At 45.7% G+C, this 13539-nt stretch overlaps 1 protein-coding gene across 3 annotated transcripts in view; it reads right to left on the bottom strand.

Moving 5' to 3' along the window:
- The window catches only part of ZNF385B (zinc finger protein 385B), a 380374-nt gene extending 367979 nt beyond the window's left edge, over positions 1–12395 (bottom strand). For 2 of the 3 annotated variants that reach the window (XM_075529722.1, XM_075529724.1), the window contains exon 1: positions 12080–12395. In XM_075529722.1, coding sequence (XP_075385837.1) covers positions 12080–12395 — 316 coding nt within the window. The remainder of the gene's footprint in view (positions 1–12079) is intronic. The other variant, XM_075529725.1, reaches the window with a different exon arrangement.
- Between the last annotated feature and the right edge of the window lie 1144 nt (positions 12396–13539).

Genomic DNA, 13539 nt, shown 5'->3' with positions numbered 1-13539 from the left:
GCTATGCTAGCAACAGGCACCCTTTCTACCAATTTCATTCAACGACCAGTTCTTAAGCAAAAAGGATTTGAATTGACGCTATGTGGCAGAAAAGTAAATGTGACATAAAGAAAATTTTTATCACCGAAGTCTTCACTTATTATTAACTATGAAGAGGAAGCTAATTAAATCGCATACCCTGCTCCACCCAGCCCCAAACATACACCTATACTTTTGACCATCCTTCCTCTTTCTTCAGTAAAATATAATAATATGCAAGAGAGAGTTGACACCGTCCTACAAAGGCTGTGCCCCAGAAAGTCGCAACCAGGATGGCTTCAGAGCACAATATAAAGAGCTAAATCCATACATGCAAAGCATTAAGAAGAAAGGCCAACATAGTTAGCAAACATAGCTAGATAACCTCCTGTAGGCAGAATTGCCAGAGAAGATATTTACGGTTGCATCTGTTTTTTTTGGGTTTTTCGATGGCTTTTAGGTTCTCACTGAGACTCCAAAGGCAAGACAACTCGGAAGTCAATAAGGACGGTCCCTGATGTGAGGACCTTCAACAAACCACTGTGTTCAGCTCCCGGTGTCACATCCAGGGGCCAAATCCAGTAGTGCCTTCACAACCAAAAGTAATGCCACAGCAGGAGACATGGCACTCCCCTAGAGAAGACTGTACCCGGGCATTCCCGCTCTGTCTGCAGAGGCAGAGTTGACTCCTTCTGGGCCCTTCCTTGGAGACAGATATAGACATACATGATCAGACATGCACACAAGCATGCGTGAACATGCATGCACACACACACTTGTCATAAAAGACCCTACATACCCTTTGCAGTTATTTTGCCTCACAAATTCCACTCATTTAGCATCTTTTGAAACCCCTGGGAATATTTGAATGTGTTGTGGGTGTTGTCATGGGACACCTCTGATCCAACAACCATTCAGTGAGTCTCTCTCTCTCTCTCTCTCGCTCACTCACTTTCTCTTATTACTTTTCCTATGTGCCCACACTTCTTTTAATACTGTACACCATGGTCCCTAGGAATAAGTGAAAGCTTAAAATGAAACCACAGTATTTGACTACATGTCGTTGATTCCCTTATCTAAATGTGTTCATGTCAAATACATTGCAGAATCGAACTGGTTTAAATTTAGATTTTAGAATAATACTGTGAATACATTATGTAATATCTCCACTGGAGTAAGGAGCAACTCTCAATAATCAGGCACATGAATATTCCTGTAGTAAAACATGTATATATTCATGAAAAGATGAGCTAACTAAAGAACACAATTAATGTCATATCTGTTCCGGTCAGGTTTTACCACCAAATGAATTACAGCATCTGGTGGTCTTCAGAGTTTACAGGATTTATAAAATTAAAGCTAAAGGATTGTAGGCCTGATTACCTAAACTTTCAGGATTGAAAAAACTAAGCAGATGTTTTATTGTTTGGGCAAAAATTTGAAGAATGGCATGGCTTTAACAAAATGGACAAAAACTAAAGAGGTAGTTTGCCAAGATTGAGACACGAGCAGAACCACGGTCGTAATGCAGGATGGCAAAACCAGGGCAAGGGAACAGAGGCAAGAAGAAGGCATTGCAGATTAGTAGGTAAAGAAAGGAAGCCAAGCAAAATGATAGCAATAGCAAGCCCCTGGAGCTACTCTATACTCACTGGCATAAAAGACACGTGGCACAGGTGTCACTTTTTACAACTGCCTTAGACTGGGTTCTTTAGGGAAATAAAAACAGTTATATAATATTACATACTACACATATATCTCAAAAAGTTTCTGGAAAATGGAATGGGAAGATAATGAGATATTTCCACAATATTTTGAAGTCCCCATTGATAGAGAGATATTTAACTCCTGGGAATAGCTTGTATAGTTGTGGAGGTGAGGTAGTCTCCAATCTGTGGGTCAGGCATGGGGTGGAGATATCTTCTGACACACATAGGTGTGACAGCTGACAAATTCAAGATCATTGGGTCCTGCATAGACTACTGGTTCAAGGACTGCATAACCTGACGAATAGCAAAGACCATTGACCAGATGGAAATGGCATCAGTCGGCAAAGCTTGGCCAGAAAGTCCACATATATCGTGGCTGCATACCACACTTGTGTGGAAAATCCTCTGACAGTTGGTGGGCTGATCCTATCGGATCACACCATGGAGATGATGACATCATCAGAGGGCTGCTGAATTGCATTATATGACGGGCAAACCAGTGAGAACCGTGGCCCAGCCGAGAGGACCCAGCCTTAGCCATTTCCAGGAGTGTTTTCCTCATGAGGCCTGGCCTTGCACAGAAGCCGGATCCCAGAAGCGTTCCTGTGAACATCAGTTTCCTATTCACTGACTAAAGTCTCCTGGGGTATGGGGTTATAGTATTAGTATACAGAATGTAAAAACAAAGCCATTTCCTATATGAAGAAGGAAACTGCATGGATAATTTTTTGGCAGTTTAATTTCATGTATCCCTTCCTGAGCCAGAACGGCGCCTTGATGATTTGATGGAGTTAATGCAGTTATTCAAACCAAGTGCAAGGTCCCAGAAGTGACTATTACCTTTGGGTCAGAATGAGCCTCTCCTTGCACCTTTTACCTACTGACCAAACAAGAATGGATTTGCTGCTGTGTCTCTAGGTGAAAAGGCTCCAGAATGCAATGCACACTCCCTGCGGGGGAGGCTTCTGAAATGGATTAGCCCTGGCCCATGTGATGTGAACGCCCTACAAAAACACGGCAACATCCACTCCAACCTGCTCCTCCAAACCCCTTCTGAAGCCAGAAGAGAAAACGTGTTTCACAGCTGGTCCAAAACACAAGGTCCCAAAAAAGTTAGTGCCAAGGATGCCTCCCATGGTTGAGTTGTGACATCCCTGATTTGGAACGATGTTCAATAGCGTCTCTGACTGTGATGTTGTCAAGATATGAGAGTAGGACATTGCTGCGACAACACAGTACTCCCCAGTGAGAAGCAGAACTCCTTAATGGACTGTAAACGTCCACTGAGTGATCTAGTCAGCACCTGTTCTCCCAACTTGAGGAACCTTCTCTTCCCAAGGACACGGCAAAGTTAAAGCAGTATTTTGGGGATACAAATCCCACAGCCACTGAGAGGCTAGCCAAACTTACCTACAGCTCATTTTCTACATCAGAAAGTAGCCGATGAGTTGGCCCTGATTCATGTCAATCCCATGTGCAATGGACTGAAAGGCAGCCCACCCCTGCCCCATCCCCACAGCCAGGTGCAAATCTAATTGCTGTGATCCAGAAAGCTTTTCTTGGCTCAGTCACTAAAGCAGAGGTGCTCAGCCTGTGGGTGGTAAACCTTTTGGGGGTCAAACAACTCTTTCACAGGGGTCGTCGAAGACCATCAGAAAACACCTATTTCCGATGGTTTTAGGAACGGAGACATGGCTCCTCTATCCATCTCCAGGCGGGTCCACCCACATGCAGATACACCCACAGATGAGTACCCAGTGTGAAGACTGTTACCCATGCTACACCATGCTTCAAGACAACATTTGAGTTATTTGTAACTAGAAATAAATATTTCACAATGTATGACACATTGTTTTGTGATGAATCACTATGCTTTAATTATGTTCAATTTGTAACAATGAAAACACATCCTGTCTATCAGATATTTACATGACAATTCATCACAGTAGCAACATTACAGTTATGAAGTAGCAACAAAAATAATTCTATGGTTGGGATCAGCACATCATGAGGAACTGTATAAAGGGTCATCGCATGAAGAATGTCGAGAACCACTGCCCTAAGTAGACTGCCAAGCCTTGCATCCTGAAACAAACTATCTCTCTTCATGTTGTCCCTGTTAAGTGCCACCTTGTCGGCTCCGCTCCCACTCAGGCTCACAGCTCTTAGTAAATAGAGTCTATGTAACAGTTTGTGGTTTGAATGGCCCTAAACCAAAAAGACTATCTGTCTGCAATTTTTAAAGACCAGCCACTGACTTTAATTCTGTATTTTAAAATATATATAATGAGTCCTTGTAATTCCGTACTTAGCGGATTGCCACTTTCATTGAACTGCTTTTCCCACGGTGTGGATGGAATCTGCAGCTATTGCTTACTAAGCTTCCCCAGTGTATTTCGGGCATAGTCCTGGATTCCTAACGCCACCCCAAGTGTCTAGGGCGCTATTTCAGATGCAAAGCAGTGTTGAGAGGTTGACACCATGACTCTGGTCTTCCTCCGTGTTTCTAATGGTTCTACCGTTACCCATATTCTACCTCAATCTCAGGAAACCCTGCCCTGCACATTGTTACTGAATGTCCCTTGGAACTACACGCATGGGCACCAAGTCTATTCTTGCTTGGGAGAGCGGAGTCAGGATTTTATAAAATACTTGGAAACACACAGTGACCGAATCTGGATAAGACGAAGAGCCAGAAAAATATGCCAATTTTCCTCCTCCTGTTACTCACTGGCTCTGAATTCTTCCAAAAACATAGTTACTTCCTGGGAGTCCAGGAAGATTTGGGATTTATGCTAAGAAAGCAGATGCCCTGGTATCAAAGGCCTGATTTGGTAAACTTTGAGAAAGGTCCCCTCCCACATCCGCCCTTTAATAGGAAATGAAGTCATATGGGATCAATATACATGGACTACATAGTCATCAGTTCGTGAAAATCCCTTTTATGGATTTCAATTAAGATATCCAGGGACATTGGGCCTCTACTCAAGTACTCCCTCAGTGCAAGAACACTTTGTTCTAATAAGCAGGCATTCCGTAATGCTCAGTTTCCCAACATGAGCGCTGAGGACAAAGAAAGCAGGTGCATAAGCAAATGCGGTGAAGAGGCTGATGGTGCTTTCCTCCAGGACAGATAACCCCCTGAGAGAGGCCATTCCAGGAGGGGAAGAGGAAGGTGAGGGAGAAAGGGCAAACTGATCAAAATGATCTACCCATAGCTCCCTCCCAGGGGGGTGGGGGACAACAGAAAGGTGGATAAAGGAAGACATCGGTCAGTGTAAGATATGACAAAATAATAATAATAATCTATAAATTATCAAGGGTTTATGAGGAAGGGAGGATGGGAGGGGATGAGGATCTAATACCAAGGGGTCAAGTAGAAAGAAAATGTTTTGAAAATGATGGCAACAAGTGTACAAATGTGCTTGGCACAATGGATGGATGTATGGATTGTGATGAGAGTTGTACGAGCCCCCAATAAAATGATTTATAGGAAAAAAAGAAAGTGAATGTCTAGAAAATAGTGATGGCAACCTATGTACAGATAAGCTTGATACAAATGGTTTATGAATTGTTACAAGAGCTGCAAGAGCCCCAATAAAATGATCTTTTAATAAAAAAGAAAGAAAGAAAAAATCAAGAGGTCCAGAGAAACTGCTGTGGTTGGGGGCTGTCTGGTTGAGTCCAACTCACAGCACCCACATCTGAGGGGCAGAGTTGCCCCATAGAGTTTCTTATGGTGTAATCTGAAGGTTTAAGATTACCAGAACAGATAAACAAGGTGGGTCCCAACCACTGACCTTTGAGTTCACAGCCAGACACTTAACCACTGAGCCACCAGGGTTCCTCTAGGGAGAACGGACCAGACCACCTCCACCCTGAAATGGTAGAAGCTTACTGACACCTCGTCAGTGATCTTGTTAATGCTTTCACCCACGCGGTACCTACAGTCCACAAAGGTTAGGTTTGGGGGTTAAATGAAGTTGCAAATTGTCAGGAAAAGAAGGACTTATTTTAAACCATTTTGTTAATGTTGCAAAAGCCAAAGATAGAGTCTAACCCTTTCTTTGCATCTGCAACCCGAAACTAAGTTTGCATCATTTAGCATTTACGTCAGAGCTGTTAGCTCTTCAAACGGACTGCAATTTTCCCTAAATGGCAGCAATGTTCGATATTTAAGTAATAATTACTACTCCTGAAAACTGGGATGCTTGCTCCCTCTCGTTTAGCTCACACCTGTCTCCCCCATAGATTCTGCCTAATACATGGAAGAGAAAAAAGTCTACCAAGTGAGCCATTTCGTGTCTCCACCCTTCTCCTTTGATCCGTCTGCTTCCCATAATCATTAGGAAGTTCAACCAAAGTTCTGACAAAGGAATTGGAATGAGGACGGTATCCGTACTTTCAATGTACCAGTGGCACCACCTTGTGGTGACACTGCAGTATTGCAGCTTCAAGTTAAATTTCTAATTCACTCTCAAGGCCATTGAGTCAATGCTGACTCACAGAGACCCCCTATGGGCTTCTGAGACTGTACCTGTTGACAGAAATAGAAAGTCCAGTCTTTCTCAAGTGGAGCTGCTGCTGTTTCCAAACTGCTGACCATGCGGATATCCATGAAAATGAATTTGAGGTTAATAGGACATTATATATATATATATATATGAAGCAATGTTAGCTAGCTGGCCTGCCTATTTCAAAGTTGACCACGCATCTTTTTTATGGTCACTGCAGATCAGAGTGCCCTCATTCTAGGAGCTGTTTAATACCTGAGCCAGTTTCTCTGGTTACTCGGAAATAGAGCGTCCCCAGGGGACCTTCCCCAAGCTGAGCTAACTTAAGGCTGGCTAATTTATATTAATTTACATGGGGAAGCTACAGTCTGTTAATTGATGGGGATAAGTTTTTTAACATCCCCAGACCCCCAAAATAAGCTGAACACATAAAACCTAATAATAAACAAACACACTATGTGATGTTCACAGACACAGCTGTCATCCGGGGCGCTTGATGGTGAGGCGCCGAGTAGTTTCCTGGGAAGGGGCTTGGCCTCGCCCTCTCACTGCTTAGGGCCGCAGGCGCTGTCTCCTGCACCACCTACTGCATTGCCAAAGGGGAATGCCAATTCCACCTTTTCAAAATTGAGGTCAAAATCCTCTTCCGATGTCTTTCCACTAGTGAAACATGTTCTGATATAGGTCTTGCACAGATGCAAAATAGCATAAAGCAAACTTTCAAAAAGCAAGTGATACCTCTACCTGCTCTCTGTGTACAGCATTCTCAAAAACAAGTTCACTGCCATCAAGCCAACTCTGGTTCATGACGGCCCTACCGGAAAGGGTCAGTAGACTGCCCTTGTGGGTTTCCTGGAATTCTTTAGGGGAGTAGAAAGCCTCATCTTTCTCCCAGAAAGTAAAATAGGAATGAAATATGAGATCACCAGAAAGGGAGAGAAACAAACAAGCAAAAATGAGGAACCCAGGCTCTCAAGGAAACACAGAACATGGAGAGAGAGAGAGAGAGAGAGTGAGAGAGAGAGAGAGAGAGAGAGAGAGAGAGAGAGAGAGAGAGAGAGAGAGAATACACAATGCTCCAACTAGGCAATCTCTTTTCCAGCCTTGCTTTTCCTTCCTACTTCCCCACTATTCCCTCCACTGCTGCCTGCCAAATCCAAATCCCCTGGGTTTATACCTCTGCACCCACTAAATGCATCCCCCACTTAAAACCTGGTTAAGTTCTTTTACAATAGTAAGGACCCACACAAGATGCTACCTCACATTGCACCCCACACGTGATCTCCTCAACTTGGGCTGACCATATGACCACCTCTGACTGAACGAATGCAGTGGTCACCGCTTTGACTCTGGCTGTCTGCAAAGGTGCTTTGACCACCTTGCACAGAGCTGAGTCTCCCAGCTTGAGAAGGAGAGGACCCTGGAGAGGGATCCAGCCTACAACCCCCACCAGCCCACACAGGTGACCTGCCAGGTGCCAGCCGTTGCACAAGCCCTCCTTTGTGACTTCAGAAGAACCAGCTGGCTGAGCCAAGTCCAAATTGCTCAGTCAAAAATCATAACTAAAATGAAGAAGAGTCATTTTTCAATTCACCCCCATGGCTCCTGCCAACACTCCCAACATTTGGGTGGGTTTCTCAGTACTTCTCATGGAATGAGAATGCCCGATTTTCAGGCATGCCAACACTTTCCTCCATTGAAGGTTTGGACATTCCCTTCTCTTCCTCTGGATCATTTCTCCCCACTCTGCCTGACTACCTTCTTCTGAGTCTTAAACATTCAACCCTACATGGGAGTTAGAAATTCTTTCAAATTAATTGAAGGCATGTGCACAAATAAAAAATCCAACACTCAATAATGAGAAAATATTTCAAATTATGTTTACTTTGACTCAGAAAATAATGTGTCCCTAAAAAGTCAGGAGAGATCATATCCAGAATGGGGGATGAGGCTTAGACTTTAAAACTTTGTGTAGCTTTAGGAATCTCCTCTCAATCTCTCTTAGTCTCAATTTCCTTATTTTAAAGAAAGTATTATTAGACATATTTTATTGGCGTGTTGGGGTTAACGTGATTCTGTCAGCCTTTCCATGATTATCTTTCATTCCAATGGCACCTCAAATCCCGTCCGGGTATTTCTCTTTTACACAATTCAGCAGAACCTCCATGCTCTCAGCCGAACTTCTCAGAGTTGCACTTCATCTGTGCCACATCACTGCTAGGGGGCGTTAGAGATGCACCCTTCACAGAAACTCTCTTTCCAACAGGGAACAAATGCAGAAGTCCCATTTCCTAGAATTCAATCAAGCAGCCCCATCGTAACTTCCTGGGTCAGCCTGATTCTCCCAGAAAGGCATGCATTTCCCTTGAGAATAAAACGTGTATAAAATGTAAAGTTAACTGATTTCCTTTCTTGACAAATGAACTGCTTCTGATGGAAAGGAAGAGAGTATCGTGGCTCACTGGCTGCAGTGGGGGAGGAAGCTCCGAACTGTAGAAGGAGTTATATCATGTGTGGAGCCGCTTAACTGCCAGCTCAGCAGTTTGAAACCACAGCTCCTATCTGGGAGGAAGAAGGCGCTTTCTACTCCTGAAAAGAGTTACAGCCTCGGAGACGCACTGAGGCAGCTCTGCCCCGTCCTATAGTGTCGCTGCAGTGTTTGCTTTTCAGGAGCGTTGTTTTTTTTGCACCTTTATCAACACGCGGATTCTAAAATAATAACTTCAGGCCCATGTAGCCTAATTCAACTTCCATATTGGGTCCGCTGTCTGAGCCGGAACCAGTAAGAACATCTTTAACAATTTCTACCCAACCTAGTGTATGGCTGCAGATGGGCATTGGCCTGTGTCAGTAGGCTGGGTGTTCATTGGGAATTTCAGAGTCATGAGGTGCTATTGTGGCTTGCTTGGTTTGTTTCCCTCTGTTGGGGCTCCCACTGGTCCGTGTTGGTGATGGCACTGGCGTCTCATTGGGCAGGCCAACAGCCGGCTCTTGGAGGAGGAGGGATACAGGGGAAACGGTGGGCTACTCTTCTGAGGGCATATGGCAGCACTCTATCCACTCACTGCCCGAGGAGGCACGTCTCGGAATCACAGGCCCTAAGGAATCTTGGGCCTGATGAGAAAGGAGTGTGTGTCCCCTGACCACTTATTTTTGGCGAGAAGCTCCATCAGTGGTGTTGCTTAAAGTTGGGCTGGGCCTAGCTGACCTGTCCTCTGGCGCGGTTGGAAGTCGGACACCACTTGGTCGAAGAGGCTTTCCTCTCTTGGGCTAGGGGGCTGGGGGGACCAGAGCCTGATGCTGAGCTGCTCCTCTACTTCTAGGGAGCCAAGCCAGGCCCCCTTCTTCCCACCATCTTTCAGAGCTCTCCTGTGTATCTCTTATGCCATCCCCAGGGTCTAGAGCTGTATTCGTGAAAGGTGCAAGGAAAACACGAGTTGGCCTCATCTCGTCTGGAGGAGATGAGACTCTAATATGTCTTGAAGATCCACTGGCAGTTATAGGAGTCAGGGTCTAGAAAGGAAACCTGAAACCATCTTAGGCAGTGGAGATGGACTGAATTTAATACAGGGATCTGGTTGCACAAGTGCAAGAAGATCCGGGGAGTCAAACGGGGGACAGGAAGTGAACAGATTACTACCAGGAATTTGGGCTTCCTTTGGCAGGAGGTGAAAGAAGGAGGCAGTGTTCCCAGAGTCCCGCATACTAGGTACCCTAGGAGAAGCTGGCATTTTGACAGATCGGTCACAGAAACTGGGGGCACAGGTAAATGCAGCTAGAGAGTGAGCGAGACCACCCCAGAGAGAGGCCATAACCACAGACACCCTATATGTTCCATTCTGTCCTTCCTTTAATTTCCAAACTGGTTCTGCTGGGAGCCAAAGCTATTAGGAACCCAATTGGCAAGGAAGCCTGGGAAATGTGTTGTCAGTTTAAAACATGTTAATAGACTGCATTCTACTACGGGACGAGTTTGTGTTTCATGGACATGAAACAACCATAAGATTCTGGGTATGTTTTCAGGATCGCTCACTGGGACAGGTTGCTTTCAATCACCTAATGAGCTAAAGGTTGGCTTTTAAACCTACCCATCAGCACCAAGGAAGAAAGACCTGGAGACAGCTACCATGGAGATAAAAACCAAGACACTCCTGTGAAGCGCATTTCTTCTCTGGGACACACAGTCAGAACCAACTTGATCCTAGCAGGCTTGGGTTTGAAAAGCTCATCAAAGTATGACTGTTTGCTTCAATAGCAAGCACTAGTGACCAGCCAAACCTCACTGCCACCATGTTGATTCCAACTCATAGCGACCCTGTAGGACAGGGTAGAGCTGCCCCTGGGGGTACACAAAACTGTAACTGATTAGGAAGGAAAGGACACACCTACTCCTGCAGAGTGCCTGCTAGTCTCAAGCCACTGACCTTGTGGTCAGCAGGCCAATGTCAAGTCCACACCACCAGGGCTCATTATAACAAATAGGTCTGAATTGCATCAGGGCTGTACTGAATAGCTGCAAAAGAGTGATGGACAACAATGATTCCGTTCTTAATTGACTATGGGTGGGGCCGTGGATTGGACACTTCTAGACCGAAACCATTTACCTCTCTGTGTCTCAGATCCTAATCTGGACATTGGGGATAAATGATCCCTGGTGACCTCGTGGTCACTCATTGGGCAGCAATCCATCTCTATGGGTGGCAGTTTGAAACCACCAGCAGCTCTGAGGGAAAAAGACAGGGCTTTCTCCTCCCGTCAACAGTTCCGGTCTCAGAAACCAGAGAGAGGTCGTTAGGAATCAGCACTGACTCGACGGCAGCGAGTTTGGGTTGGGTTTTTTGCGTGCTTTTTAGAGTACAGGCAAACACACACACACACACTTCTGACTGAAGTTTGACGTGGACCCTGGCACAGTTTCACAAAATCAAGGACCGTCTGTCATGTCGCTGAGTGAAATGTCAACAGGCGGCTTGTCTGTCCTCCAACACCAAGTCGAGGTGGCCCCGCATCGCCAGCACAAAAACTTGCTGGTGTGGAATCTGGAGCTCCCCACCACCTTCAGAAGGAGCCCTGTCTTGGACCCCCCATGTAAACCTGGGGAGGATGACCACATATCTGCAGAGTTGTCCCCTCCCAGAGAACAGCACCTTTGGTGACGTTCCTTAGCTCTGGCACAGGGAAGGAATTCAATAGCCAGGGACGTGGAGGAGGAAGAGCTGTCCAAGGATAAGATAAAAGGTTTTCAAGACTGTCCAGAAGCCAGTGCAGATGCCGGGAGGTCAAGGTCTCTTCCCGTGGGAAAGAGGGAGAGGCAAGTGAAATGCTGCCAGCGCCTGGGCTTCGGGGGGGGGGGGGGAGTGAGCATTGTTGGTTTGGGCAATGCATGTTCCTGGGCTCAGAACACTACCGGCACAGTGCTGGCCCCACATCAACAAACACAACTGAGCAAGACCGCAGCTCCTTTCCCGAAAGACGAGGGGTTATAAACACAGGCTGTCTCTTCTCCTACCATATCTAATAGTATGTGAACCAAGAGAAAGCAGGTGAGGGACACCGAAGGAAACTAGTTTCCCGAAGGGAGGGGAGACAGTTTGATACCACTGGTCCATTGAAAACACATTTCAAAACACACTGGGAAGTTTTCACACATGGTGAGGAGACGGGACGTCTGCGGTTCCAGAGACAAAATGTTTATAGAGAAACAAAGATGGAGAGAGAAGGATGTAATAAAAAGAAATCCGCTGAGTAGTGACAAGCAGCTCCAGTGTGGAGGCTGTTGTGAAAAGAGAACATGCACTTTTGTGCTTAAGGTGAAAGAGCAGTCTGGCTCCCTCCTACCTGTGCTGGTGTCGGTGCTGGGACTGGCCAGCGGTGGCCCGGAGCCCTGAGCCGGGGGGAGTGGCTGCCCATCACTCAGCTGCTTCACTCGCTTTCGGTGGGATCTGCCGTTGTAGTGGACCTGAGCCTGGGCTGCGGAGTTCAACTGGATGTTGCACACCTCGCAGAAAGAGTACAGAAGCTTCTTCTTCTCTTTACCCAGCTGGCCCTCCGGACCGTCATTCTTTGCGTCCCTGTCTTCAAAGCCCCGCAGAAAGGCTGCCATATTCATAATTCCATCTTCAGGGAGGTTGTCAGGGCTCAAGGGGTACTTCATACCTGAAACACAGAAGCAGTCAAGCTGCTCGTGAGATTACACGTGCCTCCTTGCTTCCCAGTTTGATGACCATCCATTTGCATCTGTACAGTTCAAGGGAGAAGCTACCCAGTGGCCACTCCTGAAGAAAATAGTTGACCACGAGTACCTTACGGAAAAAAGCTGGTCTTTGCATGTGCTGTTCCCTCTGTCTCGACCACACTCTGCTCTCCGCTCCCCACTTCTACCACCTCTGGCCTCTCTGGCCCTGTTCACTTCTAGCCCATCATGGATTTTGGAGAGGGAATCAGTCCCCCTGAAAACAGTTCCAGGCTCACACAGAACTGTGTGACCGCCCTTCACAGCCCTTCTTAGGCTGTGCATTTCACAACTATCGGAACAACTTTTCTGTCTCCTCCTCTAGACACCCCCATCCCCCTTGAGCCAGTGGGCTTGTCTCTCCGGCCGAGAACTGCCCCTTTGATGTAGTCGTCACTCAATATGTGGAGCAAAGGATGAGAGGAAGGATGGAAGAGGAAAGGAGACACGAAGGATGGGAAAGATAAAGGATGCTAGGAACCCAGAAAATGCTGGGAAAGGGGCATGCGTAGGCCCATTTGTCTATACAAACACACACACCTGCACAGAGGCCAACAGATTACGTGTCCTACGCCGGAAAGAAAATGGATAACAAAGACAAAAACACCGTGCGTCTGTAACTTACATTGAGTTGTGATCCAGTAGCCCCACTATGAGTCAGCTTTATGGGAACGTGACCATATTGCCTTATGAAAGTAGGGAGACAAATGGTTTTTAGATTTCCAGGTTATCCCTTAAGCATCAATTTAATCTCCGATGAAGTTGAAACATGGAACATCTGCAATATAAAATAATAGAAATACAATACTATGGTAAAACCAGTACAACAGAATGTAATACAAATCGGATAATTCTAGTGCTGATTTTTAAAAAGCTATTTACAAGGCAAAGTGATGGATCATCAGGTAGGTAAACATTTCAAGGGGATCCTTTCGAAGACTAGGTTGATCTTTTATTTTGTTCAATTCCACTTTAAACTCCCACATTTTCCCTTTTTATCGAATGTCATTATTACCAGCATTTTCATACTTATCAAACTGAGTATGACAATCATTTTTGCTCTCAC

The sequence above is a fragment of the Tenrec ecaudatus genome, chromosome 13 (assembly GCF_050624435.1).
Source record: "Tenrec ecaudatus isolate mTenEca1 chromosome 13, mTenEca1.hap1, whole genome shotgun sequence".
NCBI lineage: Eukaryota > Metazoa > Chordata > Mammalia > Afrosoricida > Tenrecidae > Tenrec > Tenrec ecaudatus.
The sequence above is the reverse complement of the archived record's forward strand: the minus strand, read 5'-3'. Positions and strand labels throughout refer to the sequence as shown.